This window comes from Thalassophryne amazonica, chromosome 4, assembly GCF_902500255.1.
Source record: "Thalassophryne amazonica chromosome 4, fThaAma1.1, whole genome shotgun sequence".
NCBI classification, from domain to species: domain Eukaryota; kingdom Metazoa; phylum Chordata; class Actinopteri; order Batrachoidiformes; family Batrachoididae; genus Thalassophryne; species Thalassophryne amazonica.
Genome location: NC_047106.1, coordinates 79081276 through 79102911, shown reverse-complemented (window position 1 = coordinate 79102911; position 21636 = coordinate 79081276). Strand labels below are relative to the sequence as shown.

General features: G+C 41.7%; 1 protein-coding gene across 1 annotated transcript in view; it reads right to left on the bottom strand.

Annotated features, from left to right (window-relative positions):
* The window catches only part of scn4ba (sodium channel, voltage-gated, type IV, beta a), a 61064-nt gene that overhangs the window by 17170 nt on the left and 22258 nt on the right, over nucleotides 1-21636 (bottom strand). The window contains exons 2-3 of the mRNA XM_034168128.1: nucleotides 4212-4375; nucleotides 773-992 (exon numbers count right to left, since the gene is read on the bottom strand). Coding sequence (XP_034024019.1) covers nucleotides 773-992; nucleotides 4212-4375 — 384 coding nt within the window. The remainder of the gene's footprint in view (nucleotides 1-772; nucleotides 993-4211; nucleotides 4376-21636) is intronic.

The following is a 21636-nucleotide window of genomic DNA, read 5'->3' as shown; positions in this document are numbered from 1 at the left end:
AATGTGCAGCGTTAGAGAAACAACACTGAATTGTATTGTCTGCACACAGATGGGGGATACAGTTTCTTATGAAAGATGTGATATTATGAATGTATCTAGTGAATGAGCTTGGACCTAAAACTGAATCTTGTGTTATCCCATTTATTATTGGTAAAAATTTAGGCATTCATTTCCCAAAAATGACACACTGCTGCCTACGATAGAGGCAGTTACAGTACAAGAATTACAAGCAATATCACGTAATCTCTGTAAGAGCAGAGCATGATCAACTCTAGCTTTGAATAAATCAACATAAAGTACAGCACAATGTTTATCTTTGTCAACACAGTCGTGGAGATGTAGTATCATTTACAACCAAAATGGTAGCAGTACAGTTGTGGATATTTACATGCACTCATCATGGGTATGAATGGCATGGTAATGTTAGGCTTTTAATGATGTCTTTGGACTGTTCTTTTGCCAGGGTGCAATGACTGTACAGCATACATAAAAAAAAAAACAAAACAAAACAATAATTGTGCACAGAAATTTGAAATAATTTTGGATCTTCTCTAATCCATACAACGTCAAAATTATATGTAGAGGCTCAACTATATACGTACACTCCCAGTAATATTTGTTTAAATGTCCTTTAGCGAGCTGCACCTTAACCGGACGCTTTTTCAACCAGATGTGTTATGTTTACACCCCTGTTTTTTACCTCCTCCAAAGTGTTTATGTTTTTAAAATTATTTTTATGTTTTGAAATTATTGACAGAAACGTGCTACATACCTTGATCTACCACTATGAGTGTGAACACAGCACTGTGGTTGCGGTTCTTCTCTTTTGGATTCATGGCGAAACATTTGTATTCTCCTTCATCTTCAAACGTGATGTTCCACAGCAGGATAGAGATGTTGCTGCCCTTCGAAGAGCCAACAAACTCTACACGTTCGTGGAACACCTGCACTCTGGGCTCCACCCCCTCAGTAGGAACCACTCCTTCACAAAGCTAAGCAGACACATGCAAATACGACCTTAGGAATACCAGCAAAAAGGCTCATGCATGGACATTCAAATCTACGTGTCAGTAATATAAACACATTTGTTGCTGCACTCAAAAAAATAACTTTGCTCAGTGAACATAAAAAGATTATGTAAAGTATTTCCACCCAACTAAAATGTGTTAACCTAGTCAGAAACAATTTTGCTGAGTGACCTTATGGCCCAGTCACACGGCACTTAACGAAGGGCAATGAAGCCCTAATGAAACGAGAAATCTGGACTTTCGTTGACTTTCGTTGGCATCATTTAACCTTCACCCAGCTTTGTTCCTGCAGCTGGCACTTCATCAGGATTTTTAAACTGTTGAAAAATTTGAACGAAAGGCAACAAAAACCTCAATTCGTCCGTGTTTCGTTTTGCTGTCGTTCTTGACATTTTTTAATTGTTTTCTTAGTTTTGTAACGTTAGTGTTTAGTTTGACTTTGTTCGACCAGCTGGATGTTTTCACACAGTGCAGAAGCCGGTTTGTGAGCACTGCTGCTGCTGTTGCATTCATGTACCGTTAGAAATTACAGGGCAAACTCAGCCTGCTTGCTTGGATTTTTTTTTTATATCTGGGTGGGGGTCAACTTCAATGGGCCCAGGCACCTTATATAGGGAAGATTTCATCTTTTGTGTGGATACAATTAATTATTTTGCCACAAGCAACTTCTAAATTTGAAACAACAAAAAATATGTAAATATGTATACTTGAACGCAGCAGCAGCAGCGACAGCTGCAGCTCCTGCATGCCCTTTTTATTTTTTATTAAATATAACAATATGAGTGTAGGAATGGCAATCTGGCCCTTCTGTACATGTGGCAACAGGTAGATAATTCAAATGATTATATAAAGAGCTGTTCTGGAAGACAGAATTCATGTTGTGGATCAGCTGCAGCTCGTAGAAATAACCGCACATGTGAGTCAATGTGCGGCGTTCACATAGACTGATCACTTTACTGCTCTGATATATTCAATCATCTTTACACTTTATATTTAGAGTGGCTATACGCCCAACGGTTGGGTCAATAAAGTAAATTCACAAGCATATACGCCCAACCATAACCGACCAATGAGCACACTTGTAAGCTCACTTCCGGTTTCAACGCGGGAGGGAAAAAAGGCGGCTATTTTCTCGCCAGCTGTGGGAGGGTTCGCAGCAGTGCGAAGGAGCTGTGATCTAAAGCCTTTGCCATATAAAGCGGTTCTGTTTGGCTCATCACACCCAGGGAGCAGTGTCAACCTAACACCATCTTACAGCCAAGCAGCAGCATTTTGTTCAAAAACTGTTTTGTCGTTGTTAAGAGGCTTCCGTTCAAAATGCTTATGAAGTTTGTCTGTTTTCATCCATTGTGGTGTTTTTGCAGTAATTAAAGACGGCGCCATTAAATGTGTCAAACATACGCCGCAATAGAGCCTTAAAAGGTGGTGTAAAAAACATAGTTTAGATGCATAAAACATGTCAAATACACAATCACGGTTGGGCGAATAAGATAAGACATTATATTTATCTGCCCAACGGTTGTGCATGTAATGTTCAGTGTATGACTTATCTGCCCAACGGCTGGGCGAATAAGGTAAGACATTATATTTATATGACCAACGGTTGTGCATGTAACGTTCAATGTATGACTTATCTGCCCAACGGTTGGGCGATTAAGGTAAGACATTATATTTATCTGCCCAATGGTTGGGCGTATAGCCTTTGCCTTATATTTATTCCCCGTTTTGACAGTTTTCTGTTATATATATATATATCTTAGTAACGTAATACAGTGATACAGCAGTGACCACGGCACACCAGTTTTTTTTTTTTAATTGGAGCAAGACGGAGCGTACAGCGTGTTGTCAGACAGTGAGGATTCTGATGATAAAGGAGATGATCCCTCTTTTGTTCTGGACGAGGAACCAGAGAAGGTGGGTCCACCGACGTGCACACAGATCTCCACAGCCTCTATTTGCAGTTTCTTCAGGACTCAGGTGCTATGAGCTTGATCCCAGCGCCGACTCCTGGAACTCAGAGATGCAGACACACACTGCTCCAGCTGTGGCTCCAGGTGTGTTTCATTGAAAGCGTTGAGATCGTTAGCTTTGGTTTTGTTTAGTTCCTCTTTCGTCCCTTTTGCGCTGTTGCTTTGCAGGCTATTCAGTGATAAAGCTCTTTCGTCCACCTTTTCTCAATGAATTGTAACTTTTTTTTACTTTTTTCCTTTCGTTCAAGAATCATCATGTGCAGTGTGACTGGGTCATAAGTGTAAATTTGTTGGGCCAACATGATGAATTCAATTTGACTTGAAAAGTTAAATGTAGACCTAAATGTAAATTTTTGGGTCAACATCATGCTACTCATTTCTGCTACTCAATTACCATGGTTTAGGCCAACTAGATTTATAAGGGTAAATGTAACAAAAATAAAAAGCGAGTCAGCTTCTCCCTTGTGGTCATCACAGCAAATCAGAGGTGGATCTACATGTTGAAATGACACAGATTTTACTCCAGATGACCTTCCTCAACCAACTCCACATTATATGGAGAAATGTAGCAGGGGTGGGATTTTAACCCGGGAACCTTTCATACTGAAGCAAAGTACACTAACCCTTGGCCACAACCCCTGCCCAAGTAGTTACAACTACTTTTAAAATAGTACAGTTACATGTCAACTTAACTTTGCTGTGTTGGATCAGCACAATTTATGCAGATCCACCTGGGATTTGCTGTGGTGACCCCTGAGCACAAACAAGTGAGCAGCCAAAGGGACTTATTATTTTTTGTTACATTTACCCTTACAAATCTAGTTGGCCTGACCCATGGTAATTAAGTAACAGTAACGCAAATTCATCATGTTGACCCAACAAATTTACATTTAGGTCACTCAGCAAAATTGTTTATGGCTACATTAACACATTTTAATTGGGTGGAAATACTTTCCATAGTTTTATTGTGTTCACTGAGCAAGTTAAATTTGAAGTTGTTGCATGTTACAGTATGTTAAAACTACATGATTTGGATGTGTTCACGCATAAAACTTGATTTTATATCGTAGAGGCTACATGTTAGACTTATGTTCATGTAACATAAAAACCAACAACACCCATGTTGGTTTGAGTGTGGTTGTGTGTTTGCATGGACAGTGTGTCCACACTACTTGTGTGTGTTTGTGTGTGTGTGTGGACATATATGCTGCACCTTAACCATAGTGCCATTGTCATTATAATGCCAGTTGAACTGCAGATTTTGGATGCCAATGCAGGAGGAGTAGGTGCAAGGCAGCAGCACTGTGGAGCCATTCATTGCTTCAATTGAAGACACTTTCCCTGTAGACACCTCCAGTCCACCAACGTTCCACACACCTGTATGAAAGTACAAAGTGTATCTTGTGTAAAATGGGGCTACATGTTACATTTAAGATACTTTCAGACTGCAGGTCAAATATGGCCCAAATCTGATTTTTGCACATTTGTTATCCAGATATTTTCATGACAGTGTGAAAAGGACGTCACATGGAATCTCATTATTTGCAATTCCAATTTCAGCCACTTCCATATGTGGTTCTGAATAGGGTACAGGTCAAGGACTCCCGGGCTCTGATTTATCAAACTGTGCATAAGAAAGCTTTAAACTGCTGGTGTAAAAACAAAATTCAGTATGTGTTTAAGTACCAAAAAACCCTCCATATTTACCAAAGAAGCTCACACTGGTCATACACACATCAGTACATCTCAGCTGTTAAAAAAACATAAATTTTCTAAAGCACATGCTCGTGCACATTCATGGTCATTTGCATTCAGAAAGGCCCTCAGTTCAGCATTTATGGTTACAAAACATCTGTTTGTTGCTTGTGTTCCTCAGCAGAATAATGGAAGAAGAGAGTGAAAAACATCAACTTTTGTGATGACAAAATTAAATGCAGTGACTGGTAATACTAGATGGTGACACTGAGTCCACCAGTAGTTTTGAACCCAACCTTTTGCAACAACTCATGGTTTCATGTTGTTTATTTAGATATCACAATAACTTACCGACTTACTTTTAACATGCTTGAAGAAGTTTTAACAAGCTCATTACAAAAACCAGCATAAAACCTTCCAGAATGAGTACACTATTATTTATCATTACAGTTGTCCTTTGCGTTCCTGTGCCATCACCTTTCTGCTTTATTCAAGAAAAAAAAATTTCTCAATGAAATTTGAGCAGAGAAAAAAAAAAGTGGGCCCATTTTTATGTAAAATTGCAGCACAGAAACTGTTGCGTAGTAGCAGGTGGAATTTGAGGTATTTATTGATGAGGTCAAAAAATGCTGTTTAATTTACACAGGTGTTTTTTAGGTTGTGACACCAATGAGAACATACTCCTGTTTCTAACTCAATATGATTGTACAGCGCTTTCAAATTATGACAGTGGGTGGTGGGATTTTACGACTACTGAGGCCATTTGCGTCATTACGTTCAGATCGAAAAAAAACCCAATAACAACAAAAAACCAAACTGATTAACCACAATGCACACTCAGTGCATTGACACATCATGCAGGGGTGTTTTCTTAACTTGTTTTTTCTTATTTGTGTAACCTCCAAATTTGCCGATGTTTTTTATGTTGAAAAACTAATGAGGCACAAGAGCAATCAGAGATTTCTGATGTCCACCAATCCGGATCCAGATCACCTCCAAAATTTAGTGGCATCTTCCATGCCCTAATATCTATCTGTGGCACAAATGTGTTGAAGTTGTTTTCATATAATCCTTCAAAGCCTATATAAAGAGAAATCTTGATCCAGAATCCAGATCTGAATCCGGATCACCTCCAAAATTTAATGGAGTCTTCCATGATGCGAATTATTTATTGAAATAAAAGGATTAATAAAGGGAATAGTTTTAACTGTGTTGAATGTTTGGTCTCCAAAGTAGAAGTCAAACATGGTTGAAGTCCATTGGATTCTATGACATACGTTACCCTGTAATGTGATAAGTAAGCACGAAGGATGGTGCAAACTATTCCTTTTTAGAACCGTATTAACCCAAACTATAATATCCGCATTTTCTTTTACTGAAATTGGAACAACTTTCACTTTTGACCCCATACAAACTGACCTTTGTCAGCATTTTTGCTGTTTTTACCCTGTAACTCCAGAACATTCAGTCACAGTCACAGAACTATACCTTTTTGGAATCATTATGATAGACAAATAATGTGGTATAGTATTCAACATGATTGGAACATTTTTACATTTTGACCTCTGTGTTATTCTTCATTGACTCTGACCTGGCTATAGCTGCCACCCTGGGATGACTGTACTACATTTTGGGTAGGCCATGGTACACTGAGGCTGGATTCTAAGTGCTGTTTTGTCACCTTAAGTGTTACAGAAACCTGCTTGGCTCATGGACTAGTCTTTGAATTTAATGCTACAGGCAGGTCACAGACTGAAACCACAACTGAACAGAAGCGTAGAAGCAGCCACTTAATATTCCTATCAAATTCTGAGAAATGCACATGATTTTCAGCACACAGGAAATGCAGGTAATTGCTTTCTTTTTTGATATATCATCTAGAAGAGAAAGTCTGGGCTTCTTTTGCTTTGTTTTCTGGGACTGTATGCAGTACCCCTGCCTTCAGCAGTGACATACCAAAATGACAAAGGGTAGCAGTTGCATAACTAGCTCTAAACATCAAATGAACCAGCTTGGGGAAGGTATCTTCTTTCAACTGCTCCTATCAGCGGTCATTACAGCACTCCTCTGCGTCTTCATGTGTCACATCAAGCACTTGTCCTGCATAATCTCCCTAACCCCATCCTTATAGCTCCTCTTAGGTCTTCCTCTTCTCCTCTTGCCTGACAGTTTCATCCTCAGCATATTTGTCCTGATCTACCCCACATCCCTCCTCTACACATGTCCAAACCTCTCAATCTCACTGCTTTCACTTTATCTCCAAACCATTCAGCCTGCGCTGCCCCCCTCTGATCTGATCATTCCTTATCCTATACTCATCACTCCAAAGAAAAATCACCAAACCATCGTGACTGTTACTTTGAGATCACAGCCTTCACACTCAGCTGGCATCTATCAATACATTTGCTGACTTTCAATAGACTAAGAGTCCAACCAATACAAGGCTGCTGGAGGAAGAATTCAGCTCCACATGCTCACCTTTGAGATATCCCTGTTTCACTCATATCAACAAATACAATGGCCTACTCTGTGTTTGTCCCAAAGTCTTGGAATAACAATAGTGTTACAACAGTTGGCGTAACTGTTGAGGCTAATTTAAGTAACCGACAAATTTTGCTTCTGAAGGATATATTTTAATGAGTCTAGAGCAAACAAGCTTTAATTAAGTGACATGACACCTATACGCCAAATGTGTATTATTATTTTTTTTAACACCAACAAGGGGAAGCTATCAATGCTTTGAAGGAACCTTTTAACCATTTTAAAATAATTTCAACATTTTATTGAACTACTAAGTATATATTTTTAACTACAGTTAACCCAGATGCAAATCAAATCTGATAAAAGTTAAAATAGCATATAATAAAATAATAATTTCTAACATGCTCAAATAGTGTAGCTTAGTGGTGAGCACTGTTGCCTCACAATGGAAGGTTCACTTCTGATTTTGTCCTTTCTGTGTGGAGTTTGCATGTTCTCCCCATATTTATGCTGATTCCCGCTGGGTGCTTCAGCTTCCTCCTACTTCCAAAGAGACACAGGTTAGGTGAATTGGTGACTCTAAATTCTGTGTATGTTAACGTCTTTGTCTGTCTGTATGTGTTGGCCCTGTCATAGACCGGAGGCTTGTCTATGGTGTCCGCCACATCTCATCCTGTGACCACCAGTGTTGCCAGTTACTTTGAAAAGTTACTTTTTTAGTTACTTTATACAGTTACTTCATTAGCATCCATCCATCTATCCATTTTCTTCCACTTTATCCGGAGTCGAGTCACGGGGGCAGCAGCTCAAGCAAAGCCGCCCAGACCTCCCAATCCACACACACCTCCCCCAGCTCCTCCGGGGGAACCCCAAGGCATTCCCAGGCCAGCCAAGAGACATTGTCCCTCCAGCGTGTCCTGGGTCTTCCCCGGGGCCTCCTCCCGATGGGACGTGCTCGGAACAACTCTCCAGCGAGGCGTCCAGGGGGCATCCGGAAAAGAGGCCCAAGCCACCTCAGCTGGCTCCTTTCGACGTGGAGGAGCAGCGGATCGACTCCGAGCTCCTCCCGAGTGACCGAGCTCCTCACACTATCTCTAAGGGAGCACCCAGCCACCTTGTGGAGGAAACCCATTTTGGCTGCTTGTACTCGTGATCTCGTTTTTTCGGTCATGAGCCAAATCTCATGACCATAGGTGAGGGTCGGAACATAGATCGATCGGTAAATCGAGAGCTTTGCCCCTCTGCTCAGCTCTCTCTTCACCACGACGGTCCGATACAGCGACCGCATCACTGCAGATGCTGCACTGATCCGTCTGTCGATCTCACGCTCCATCTGTCCCTCACTCGTGAACAAGACCCTGAGATACTTAAACTCCTCCACTTGAGGCAAGGACACTCCACCGATCTGAAGAGGGCAAGGCACCATTTTCTGGTCAAGAACCATGGCCTCGGATTTGGAGGTGCTGATTTTCATCCCGGACGCTTCACACTCGGCTGCAAACCGCCCCAGTGCACGCTGAAGGTCCTGATTTGACGAAGCCACCAGAACCACATCGTCCGCAAACAGCAGAGATGAGATTCTGTGGTTCCCAAACTGGACTCCCTTTACACCCTGGCTGCACCTAGAAATTCTGTCCATAACGGTAATGAACAGAACCGGTGACAAAGGGCAGCCCTGGCTACTTCATTAGCAGCTTTATGCAATTACTTTATTAGGATCTGCACACTACTTGCAACTAGTAAGTAATGTAACTAATAAGGTAACTAGTAATCTAATTTATTTACACTTAATATTGAATAATCAGCAAAGTAACTAATCAGTAAAGTAACTAATAGTTCCTTTTCTGAGTACTCAATCTTAAAAAATAACCAATTTAGAGTTACTTTACTCATTACATTCAGCAGTTGTTGACAAGTTGTCCACAGCTGTGAATGATGTAATACTCCTGTCACACATAGCCGGAATCACGTAGAATGGCATCAGAGTTATGAATCGGCGCACATCCGAAAACTGTCAGATTTCTGTTCCAAAACGTTCTGACAGCCATCTGCAGAAGTCCACACAGTAGGTCAAAATCGGCCGGCGGCCCCAAGTGTAAAGCACATGTTCATAATTCTCCGGGTGCCATTGAGATGGGACACCTATCTGACGGCGGTCCATGAGCACTCTGAGGACCATCTAACAGCAATTTACATGTTCTGGTGGCGGCAAAACAGCATCTGAAATGATTTGAGCGCATACGAGGGAACCTTGAGATGGATCTGACACAGTGCAAAGCCAGCCAGTATAGCTAATAATGTCCACCTCCACTGTCACCCCCCCCCCACGGAACACAAGAGAACCGTTGAGGGTTGATATGTATGTGGCTCGCAGCCATCCATGTGCAAGTGATGTGAACACTGTGTGAACAAACTGAAAACACCGTGTCCACAGCGGGTCAGTGTGTGGCACAACACACAGCGCACGGCACTGCAGATCTGTACAGGCTGTTGCTGAATAGATCTCATTGCTGTAATAAACAAATTATTGCTTGATCACATTTAATTCTGTCAGACATATGACGTGGAACTGTTTCACCATGACAACATATGAAACATAAATCTCACCTCCAGGAGCATTTCACAGCGCAGTGCATCAGGACCACACAGCTGTGGTGGAATGCTGGAAACAACGGCATAAATAATTCCAATGGGATAATCCAACCACAAATCACGATGTAGAGTTGTGTTGTGGGGGGGTAAAGTTTGCTTGAAAGGCTGCATCTGGCAATATAGTGGGAAAGCTCACTGCAAACCTTTGAGCAAACGTGTCCTTTGACTGTTAGCAAAGGTTCACTGGCAGTAAAACTGTCCAGTAATAGCTGAGCACATGCGTGCACATGTGTGTGCACACATAGTGGCTTATTATAGAAATACACACACTGAGTGATCATTTCCTCATATGTCAGCACTTCTACACACACACACACACATGCACGTGAGGTCAGTGAGGCTGGGAAAAAAGGATGAGCAAAGGAGTGAATGAATGGGGCTGTGAGTGGCCGCACGGATGGACACACATGGTGTGAGTCCGGTCAATACATTGGTTGTTCTTTGATGTCCTGTACAGGTCCTGTGCAAAGGAAGGAACACAGCGCTTCGGCCCCATCTTTGTTTGCCATCAGACATTAGGAGATCAGGCAGTCTGCAGCTCCTTTTATGGCTGTCTGACAGCAGTCTGTATCATCCACCTGTTATCTACATGTACTTTGGATGCCATTGTGCAGGTGTGGATGAGGTACTCTGGATGTGCTCTGACAGAGCTGGCCATGCCTCTTTTCCTCCCGGCTGTGTTGGATTATGGCAATATTTGCCTGTCAGGCATGCTTCTGGCAAATTCTTGTTATGTGTGACAGGGGCTTAACTGTATAAAGCAACTGTAAACAGTGACTAATAAAGTAACTTTTAAGTCACTTTGGAAACACTGGTGGCCACTGGGATAAGCTCCAGCCCCCCATCATCCATGATTGGGATAAGCAGGTGTGCAAAGTGAATGACTGAATCATCAAATAGTTAAAAATAATCTAATATTTTCTCCTCATCACTGTCCCTCACAAGTTTTAAAATCAGGGCTGCAAAATGGGGCCCGTCTTCCCTTTATTTTGGCATGCAATGGCAACTGTCAAGCTTTTTGGAGTTAATAAATTACTGTTAGGCAATCTAGAGTGAAGTGTGGTTTATTTTGTTGAAACTTTATTTCAGATTTAGTATGATAGTTTTGCATGAAAAAATACTTTTCATTGAAATTTGTATGACTCAGCAGGGTTGGTGGCCAAAAGGGTGGTCCTCTACAGTTATGCCAAAATAGTCCAGGAGCCAGTCATCAATCTTGACCTGATTGATACCACTGAAGGTGACCAAATGACACTTAGAATCCAGCCTCAGTGTACCTTGGCCTACACAAAAACGTATGATACATCACAGGGTGGAAACTGTACCCAGCTAGGGGTCAATGAAGAATTACACAGAGGTCAAATTGTAAAAAAAAATGCTCCAATCATGTTGGAAACTATATCACATTATTTGTCTGATCATAATGAATCCAAAAAGGTATAGCTTGGACAGCCCAGTCTCATGTTTTTTTTTCATGCTCCCGTGACGAAATGAGTCAAATTTTCGTGACAGGGTTTTTTTTAAACTCACTATTCCTAACCCTACTCCTACCCCCAACCCTAACCTTAACCATAACCTTATCTTACTCTTTCCCCCCACCCTAACAATAACCACCTGACCGCCCTGCTTCACTTTTAATTTCGTGCAGCCATCACAGAATGAATTTGTGCTGCTGTGACGAAAATGAGGAGCTTTTTGTCACAATATCACAAAACAATAGATTAATGTATATTTTGTCCTGCTGAATCACGACTTGCCATGAGACCAGGTTGAGTTTGGACTATCTCTGACAGAATGTTCTGGAGGTATGGGGTAAAAACAGCAAAAATGGTGACAAAGGTCAGTTTCAGTTTGTACAGGGGTCAAAAGTTAAAGTTGCTCCATTTTCAGTAATTCTTCACCTTCACCTTCAGTGGTACTGAAAACCTGCTTGGCCCATGGACTAAAAATAAAAATGATTGTCTTTAGGTGCTTCCTGACAAAATTGTTCATCTTGATGAGAAAACGTTTTCTGCAAATTTTTTTTTCGATACCACTTTTCTAACCACTGCCACACACGGTGTGTAAATTGCAATGGTTGAGTATATTAGCACAAACCAGCAATAGTTATGTACCTGTTCACAAATGAAATACAAACTAAAACAACAATCATTTCTCCTTTTACTGACCAACAGAAGAGATGAAAAAAAGTATTACGTGTCACTGTCCACCTATTTGGTGAAAACAAACAGTCATGAGGAGTGGCGTTTGGTTACGATTTTCTTCACCTCTGAGAACTGACATCGATGCCACTCAACAACTTGCAGCAGGTATTGGCGCTGCTGTTCATCCTTTGTATCCTGGACCTTCTGTGATGACCGGAATGATGGCTCATCCTCCCACTCAGAGGGGTTCTTGCTGAGGAAGTCCATATTGACATTGAATGCCTTAAATATATGACCTGAGGCAGATGTAGCAAAATCTGCCACTAATGCACTAATGTATCCAGTCCGTAACTCAAAATGTCACTCGTACATCACAAAAAAAAACAAAAAAAAAACAGGGGCAGGGCAGCAGTGGACGTTTGTCTTTTTTGGGACCACCCTAGTGGCCAAGCAGTTAAGTGTGCTTGTTTCTAGTGTGGAAGGTTCCCGGTTCAAACCAACCCCCACCCCTGACACATTTCTATATGTAATGTAGAGTTGCATCAGGAAGAGCATCCAGCATAAAACATGTGCCAAAGCTGAGCATCATTCTCAGATTATTGCTTTGGTGTCGGTCACATTTGGATCCTATTTTTAAACTCTTTCCTGCACTGACCTGCTCAGGATCACATTGCACATGGTGCAAACACTACTGGAGTGTGTGTTTACCAAAGTGTTTGTGTATTTATCTTGACTGGGGGGTTACACCTGTATCAGAATTTTACACAACCATGTTTGCAGTCTGAAAAAGAAATCAGTTTTGGCAATATGCTAAAACAGGAGAATTTCTAATATTTCTCTTAGTGGATGAAATGAACTCCTGCTGACTGGAACAACATGGGAAACAAATGCACTGAATGCAATGCAAATAGATTTGGGATTGTTCACTTTAATACTTAGATTTGTACTTTGCCATTCTGCTCCAGAAAATTTGAACATAATTCATGCTGATTACATTTTATAATACAACATAAAATGCAACACTGCTGGCACATATAGTGGCTTGCTCTGCATTATGACTCTTCCCACTTGCTCCCCTCTGGACTCAAACTCACAATCTGTGGCATGGGAGGCAGATTCTCTGTCCAGTCAGCTAAAGCCTGGGCTCTGAGTGGCCAAAGTATCCTTTGGCTGTCGAGGAAGTGAGGCCTATTGATTATCACATGCACAGCGAATCCTGCTGGCCTCCATCACATAGAGCAGTGATTTTCAACCTTTTTTGAGCTGCGGCACCCTTTTTATATTTATATTTAAAACCCAATTATCGCAATAGAAAATCGATACAGAAACCACCGCATTTCGAAAATCCTCAAGCATTTTGTGCTCTGATCTCAAGTAGGGCTGTCACGATTAGGAATTTCTGGAGACGATTAATTGTCAGACAAATAATTGCGATTGACGAATATATTGTCTATTTTTTTTCTTTTTTCCCCTTCTTTATATTCTACTATTGTAGTATAATTACACAACTCTGGAAGAACGTTTGGCTTCTGTGAGTGGAGAAACTGGGAATGGTGCAACATTTTTATTTTTATCTTCATTTTACATACAGTCCCAACTTTTTCTGATTTGTGGTTGTTTCTGTTGCATTTCTGAAATTGTTTCTCCTCATCAGTCACGTTTTGTGCTTAAACACTGCATTAAGCTCAAGATTGAACAAATAAATACCTTTGGAAAATAACAGCTGTTAAAGTTCAGAGTTCTCACCTGCTTTTTGTGATCTCTGCGTCTGAACATTGTTTTGTTTTTTTTTGTGGCTCAGTTCATTCATATATTCTCATTTTTTAAATATGTTTTTAAAGATATTTGACCATTTATTTCATCTCATGATCTCATAAATTCAGCATACGACGCGCACATGGTGTGAACAGGACGGTAACGGCAGAATCACACCTTTAGAGAAAGTTCAGAGAGAAGTAAAAGCAGCTTCACGTTTCCGTTTTGTTAACGTTCACTCGGGTTAAAATCCTCTCTCTGCTCCGCGCTCGCTGCGCACTGAACGTGTCGCGCCTGCATTCAGGAATCCCCCTCACCCACCCCCTCCCTCACAGTCTGCAGCCTGTTAAATCCGCGCGCGTGCACAGACACACACACCGACAGCTCCGCATTTTAGACGGCTTTTGAAGGAGACGGCACTGTTTTAATCGGCCGTCAGCCTCCTTGTTATTGTCCCGCCTTAAGACGAGAGCGAGGCTGCAGCACAATGACGTCAGATTCTGAGTCGTTTATGCTTTATGGATAAAATAAATAATTCACGGTAATCGCGAATATGAAAAATAATCGCGAATATGAAAAATACCCACGGCACCCCTGACGATCGGCACCCCGGTTGAGAATCACTGACATAGAGTACATAACAATAAATATATTTTTAACAGCTAAAATATTCAGTGAATATTACTCTGTGTTCTCATTTAAATCCTAAAATTATGGGCTAAGTGGTAGTGAGGTCAGAATCAGAATAGATTTTATTGCCAACTAAGCTGTCACGTACAAGGAATTTGATAAATGGTAAATGGACTGCATTTATATAGCGCTTTTCCATCGGCATCAGACACTCAGAGCGCTTTACAATTATGCCTCACATTCACCCCGATGTCAGGGTGCTACCATACAAGGCGCTCACTACACACCGGGAGCAATAGGGGATTAAAGGCCTTGCCTTTTCCAGTCAGGCGGGGATTTGAACCCATGATCTTCTGGAATCAAGCCCAACACCTTAACCACTAGACCATCACCTCCCCCAATCACCAGACACCAGATCAAAGTGATCACTTTGATCTGGTGTCATTGGTGCATAAACAACAATAAAAGAAAATGCTTCTGTAAGAAGTAATAGGTGCATAAACAACAATAAAAAGAAAAGGAAAAAAAATACTTCTGTAAGAAGAAAAACAGTCACATACACAAATGGGCAAAGCTAAGTTTACTGTCAAATAGATATAGTGGAATGGTGGAATGGGGCTGTGCAGGCTTGCAGATTAAGACTTAGGGATGATCAATCTGTACTTTATGGGAGTGGGGGGGCAGGGTAAATGGGGTCTCTGGCATTACGAGGTCTATTAGAAAAGTATCCGACCTTATTATTTTTTAAAAAAACTATATGGATTTGAATCACATGTGATTACATCAGTCAAGCTTGAACCCTCGTGGGCATGCGAGAGTTTTTTCACGCCTGTCAGTGACGTCATTCGCCTGTGAGCACACCTTGTGGGAGGAGTGGTCCAGCCCCCTCATCGGATTTTCATTGTCTGAGAAGTTGCTGAGAGACTGGCGCTGTGCTTCATCAAAATTTTTTCAAAAACTGTGAGGCACATCCGAGTGGACACCATTTGAGAAATTCAGCTGGTTTTCTGTGAAAATTTTAATGGCTGATGAGAGATTTTGGATTGTTTCTTGTTGTGTGTTGGGGGGTTTGGCTGGACTTTTTGGTGCTGCTTTTATTTTGTTTTTCTCTCCAGGTGGTTTTGAACTGATTCCTGAAAGGAATGTGCTGTACAGAAGAATCCTTCACCCTCATTAAGCCTATCTGCTGTACCTGTGGATGACGCTCACGTGTGGACCTAAGGACTTTCAGCTGGGACCAATTATGAGATGAAGTACTGCATTTAAGCCCTGATTGACCAGGGCTGAATTGCCAGAGAATACAACCTTGTGACGACCGTTTGTGTGACGCTGAGGGCCGCTCCAGGTTCTGACACATCGTGCCTGTGAAGGAGGTCGGGGGTGAGGGATACATGCTGTCAGCACACTTCAGAGGTGACTACTGCTTGAGTAATTAATGATTGTAATTTGGCGTCTAATGCAGCTTTATTGGAACAGTGGTGAAAATTGTGTGGTTTGCTCCTCACTGCCGTGTCATGCGGATTAATGATCCTCCACTTGCCGTGAGAAGCTGCCCCTTTAAATTAAGCCTGAATTTAAAGCTGAATGTGTTACTGATGATGTGTGGCTCTGAATGGTGTTTTGTGTTACAGTGTTAACTTACCTCACCTTGTCCGTCCTTCACAGAGTCAGTTCATGTCCTAACCACCTGGGGGGTGTCGGCGGGGTTTCTTGGGTCCAGAACTGCCGGGCTCCGATCCGTTTGGGCGCTGTGAGAGCGCACCGTCGTTCACCTCGCCAGGCCATTATATGTCTTTTGTTTGCACTTGTATTATTGCACAGGAGGGAAATAAATTTTGTTCTTTGGAACCACTCTCTGATTATTTAGCGCTGGGTTCAGTCAGACGCTGGTTCGGTTCTCTAACCCGCGTCCTACACATAACAGTTTCTATCGCTGTAAGGACTTCCCACGGAGCGGGACGTTGCACAGCGCTCCGAGGCGACGTCGTCATCCTGTTTCAAGCTGAAAACCTCCAAATTTAAGGCTCTGTTGACCCAGGACGTCGTGAGAGAACAGAGAACTTTCAGAAGAGGTCGGAATCAACAGTTTATCCGGACATTCCACTGTTAAAGGAGATTTTTTTAATGAAAGACGTGCGGATGGATTGGCGCGTCAGCTCGCAGCCGTCGCGGCGTGCCCGCCACAGGAAAAACACCTCCGTGTTGATAACCATTTGTAAAATCCAGGCGGCTTTTGCTGGCTTTCAGTTGAGTGAGTATCTGAGAAATTGTTTAACAGCAGGGCATGTTCCAAATTGTCCTTAAGGCTTCCAACGGAGGTGTTTTTCCTGTGGTGGGGCGCGCCGCGCCGGCTTCGAGCCGTCGCGCCAATCCGCCCACGCGTCTTTCATTAAAAAAATCTCCTTTAACAGTGGAATGGCACAGCGCCAGTCTCTCAGCAACTTCTCAGACAATGAAAATCCGATGAGGGGGCTGGACCACTCCTCCCACAAGGCGTGCTCACAGGCAAATGACGTCACCGACAGGCGTGGAAAAACTCACGCATACACACGAAGGTTCAAGCTTGGCTGACGTAAAAACATATGAATCAAATCCATATAGTTTTGTTAAAAAATAAAACGGTCGGTTTCTTTTCTAATAGACCTCGTATTTATAAGTCTAGCTGCGGACAGAAAGAAGCTGTTTTTGTGTCTTGAGGTTTTAGTCCTGATGGACCTCAGCTGTCTGCCAGAGGGGAGGGGTGACAAAAAGACTGTGCTGTGGGTGAGAAGGATTGTCTGCTATCTTCCTTGCTCACCTCAGGGCCCCAGAGGTGTACTGGTCCTAAAGGGATGGCAGATTGCAGGTGCAACAAACGCATTTATCATTTAATTTTAAAAGTAGGGAATATAGGGGGAAGGATGGTGAAGATTTCAAGGAAGATGTTTATGAATGTGTTAAAGGGAGGAAGACTTGCAGGTGCATGGCCAAGTGGTTAATGCGCTTGGTTTCAGTGCAGAAGATTCCGGATTCAAATCCCACCCCCGCCACATTTCTCCATGTAATGTGGAGTTGCGTCAGGAAGGGCATCCAGTGTAAAACCTGTGCCAATTCAACATGCAGATCCACCTTGGATTTGCTGTGGCAACCCCGAGTGCAAACAAGGGAGCAGCCGAAGGGTCTTACTAAAAGGAGGAAGACTTGCAGGTAGCCACTGCGACAGAGAAAGATTCAGAGGACAGAGTGAGATGGAGATGGTTGATCTGCCCTTACTATGATCAATTTAGCTACTTTCCTGTTAGCATGCTCCATAAGATGTCTTGTAAATCACTTCAGACATGTTACCTGGTTACAAAAACACCATTTTTAGATACATTAGTGTTTATTTCTATTTTTTACAAAATATAACAGAAAAAAATGCCAAACATTTTAGATTTATAAAGAAATACAGACATGTCAGAGAGAACACCGCCTTTGATGTGGACATGGACACGTGGACACATACAGAGCCACAGACCCACACACATGAGGTCATTTATGGGACAGATAAAAAAGTAATTAACACGTGGTTGACTTGTGTGTGCAACAGAGCAACAGAAGAAATGAATGGAACTCTTTTTTCATTCCAGTTTACAGTTAAGTGCTGTAGGTGTGCTGAGATCATTACTGAATAATAAAACTTGTTGATACTTGGTGTTTCTTTTTTGTTGGTGCTATTCAAAAAATTCAGGCCTGGCAGTGCTGTTTGCAAAACTACAATGGAAAGAATGGCTGGGTTAAAGGGCATGAGAAAATGTGATTGAGAATTTAATTTTTTTTACACATTATTGGCTGTATAAATAATTAATCTAAATTAACGCTTATTTTGACAACTGTAAAAGGAATACAAAATATTTTGTGGAAGTTTTAAAAAGTAATTAACCCCTTAACCCCTGAATTTATATAGCTGTATATAAAAAAATGTTTTGTGTGTGTTTTTGCCTTTAAGTAGATGGTAAATAATGTTGAGATTATTAATTTCACTTTTGCACAAAAAATAAATAGTAATTTTGGTATTTTGGTAATGACTTTATGTTATAATGTTATAATAATAGTAATGGTATGTTGCAAATTTGGGACAACAGGCATACTGGTCAATTTGGTATGTTGCATATTTGAGTCAAAGCATATATGCATATATGCGACAACAGGCGTTAAGGGGTTAAAATTGTGGCAGCAATAAGAAATTCATTTCATAATGTTCTCAGCAACATGTTTTCCACACTGTGCCTTTGGATGAACCCGCTTTCCTGAAAAAATTTCTCGAATGGTGTCCACTTGGATGTGCCTTACAGTTTCAGAAAAAATTTTGATCAAGCAAAGCGCCAGTCTCTCAGGAAGAAGTCAGACAAAGGAATTCCGACAAGGGGGTGTACCAGTGCTCACTCAAAGCCTGCCCACAGGCGAATGATGCAACCGACAGGCGTGAAAAAACTCACGCATGCGCACGAGGGTTCAAGCTTGTCTGACGCAATCACACATGTTTCAAATCCATGTAGTTTTTGAAAAAATAAAAAGGTCGGTTTCTTTTCTAATAGACCTCGTACATATACATATACATCTACACATATGGTCATAATAACTGTACAAGAAAAAAGAGAAAAGAAAAGGAAAAAAGTGCATAAACAATTTAACTTAATCACAAAATTTCAAAACACAACCAAACAAGTAAGAGTGAACAGTGACACCAGTGAACAGTGATGCCCATAGCATCGTCACTGAAAGCCGTCTGAATACTCCAAATGGTTTCCACCTGGCTGTCGCCCAGTTTCTGGCAAAATTTGATGCAGTTGCGCTGCTCCAGTTGTTCCGCCATTTTCCTTGCAAAGAAAATCCGGCGAGAGACTACACCCATCCTCACACTAAGGCTGCTTATAAGTGAATGACGCAATCGACAGGCGTGAAAAAATTCACGCATGTGCACGAAGGTTCAAGGTTGGCTCATGCAAGCACACGTGATTCAAATCCATCAGGTTTTTGAAAAAAAATAAAAAGGTCTGATACTTTTCTAACAGACCTCGTATTTGTACTGTCAGCTGTGTCAGTAGCATGGCCCAAGCAGAGGGTCACCCCTTTGAGTCTGGTCTGCTTGAGGTTTCTTCCTCAAATCATCAGAGGGAGTGTGCTTGCTTGGTGTTGGTAAGGTTAGACCTTACTTGTGTGAAGCACCTTGAGGCAGCTTTGTTCTGATTTGGCTCTATATAAATGAAATCAATTGAAACTGAATTAAATTGAATTAAATTGTTGTTGCCTAAGTAAGTTTAGTAGATTAAAGGTTAGACTGCGTTATGAAACCAGGCCCTGAAGTGAGTTCCTGTGGAGCGGCATATCTGCAGCGTAACGCTAATGCTACCATTGTAACACTGGATTACCCTCGATATAAAACCAGTGTGATCCTAGTGTAAGAAGACCACCACATAGCATGGCATTTACTTGTGCAAAAGGGATGAGCTATGTGTGATCATGATGTCATGTAATTTACATGGGCCCAACATTTATCACTGTTGCCAACTGGCATTTTATTTTGTTTAACCAGGTTAGTCCCATTGACATCGAGATCTCTTTTACAAGGGAGACCTGGACAATTATAAAGCTTCCAATTCACCTAACCTGCATGTCTTTTGATGTGGGAGGAAGATGGAGCACCCCGAGGGAACCCACGCAAACACAGAGAGAACATGCAAACTCCACACAGAAAAGCCACAGGTGGGAATTGATCCTGTGACCTTCTTGCTGTGAGGCAACAGTGCTAACCACTAAGCCAATGTGCTGCCCATTAACTCAATAATTTTTAAGATATAGCATCTGTGGCTGAGAGACATCATATGAAGTCAATGTTCCATTCAAGGAATCACATGGCTTTCCCAGAAATTTAGAATATAATGCTGCTGTAGCTCTTGGGAAAATGCAGGAGTGTGGGGGACAGGAGACTCTGGCACTTTCCTAATACTTATGAAATAGCAACAGGCACAGTGTGATGTCAAATGAAATTATTACTGCATTCAAGGAATCCTGTCACTGTCATGTCCTGTACTAACCAATCAAGTCAATTATTGTGCTGAGCACAATGGGCCTCCTACTGTAGTTCTAAATATCTTGATCTCCAGTGGGTACATGGTGATTTTTTACATATCTGTGAGTGGGCACGTCATTGCTGTTACATAGAAATAGATTCCCCCATTTGTCTACTGTACTATTTCTTTCTGTGCTGTTCTGTCCTATTTTCTGGTCTCCTCCTCTTATGTTCAGAGTGTGTCCTCACAACACCCACATTCACGTACCATCATAATGAACAGCATGTGGTGTATGCGATATGTGGTTGTATGCGTGTGAACTTGCAGTACGTGCACTTGTGACTGCATGAGCAATATGCGAGAATGTATATTTTTAGCTTCATTATCAAATTTCCCTTTGCCCAGTTCAGAAACATCGATATGTGAATCACTGTAGCTACTGGGTGGGAAACAAACAGTCTTAGCGCTCGCTTGTCCTTGATTGTTGTCAAGGTGATGTGGCTTTTTTTGGGGGGGGGGGGGGGGGGGGCTTTAAGTAGGCCAAAGACTGAGGAGTTAATGCATTTCTGAGTGAACCCACAGATGGGAAGATCGAGAGAAAATGGAGGGAATGGAAATTGAAGACGAAAATGGAAACGAGAGATAATTAAGGGAGTAATGGAAGAAGCTCTGTGTGTCTTCACCACAGAGAGAGCTGTAAGATAAAAATAAAAGTAAAGTAAATGGGAATTCAGAAAAGAGAGATGTCCACAATGCTAGTTCAACTGTACATTCCACATATACATACGTACAGTGCATCTGGAAAGTATTCACAGTGCTTTGCCTATTCCACCTTTTGTTATGTTACAGCCTTATTCCAAAGTTGCAGTTGGAAACTGAAGGAGCGATGATGAATATCATCACTGCATATGCCCCACAGGTAGGTTGCAAGACAAAGGAAAAGTAAGATTTCTGGAGTGAGTTGGATGAGGTCATGGATAGTGTTCCCAAGCATGAAAGAGTGATGATAGGAGCGTACTTCAATGGGCATGTTGGCAAAGTGAACAAAGGTGATGAGCAAGTAATTGGTAGATATGATATCTAGGACAGAAATATAGAAGGGCAGATGATCGTTGATTTTGCAAAAAGTGTCCTTGCTTCAAGTGGAGGAGTTTAAGTATCTCAGGGTCTTGTTCACAAGAGGGATGGATGGAGCGTGAGATCGACAGACAGGTCGGTGCAGCATCTGCAGTGATGCGGTCGCTGTATC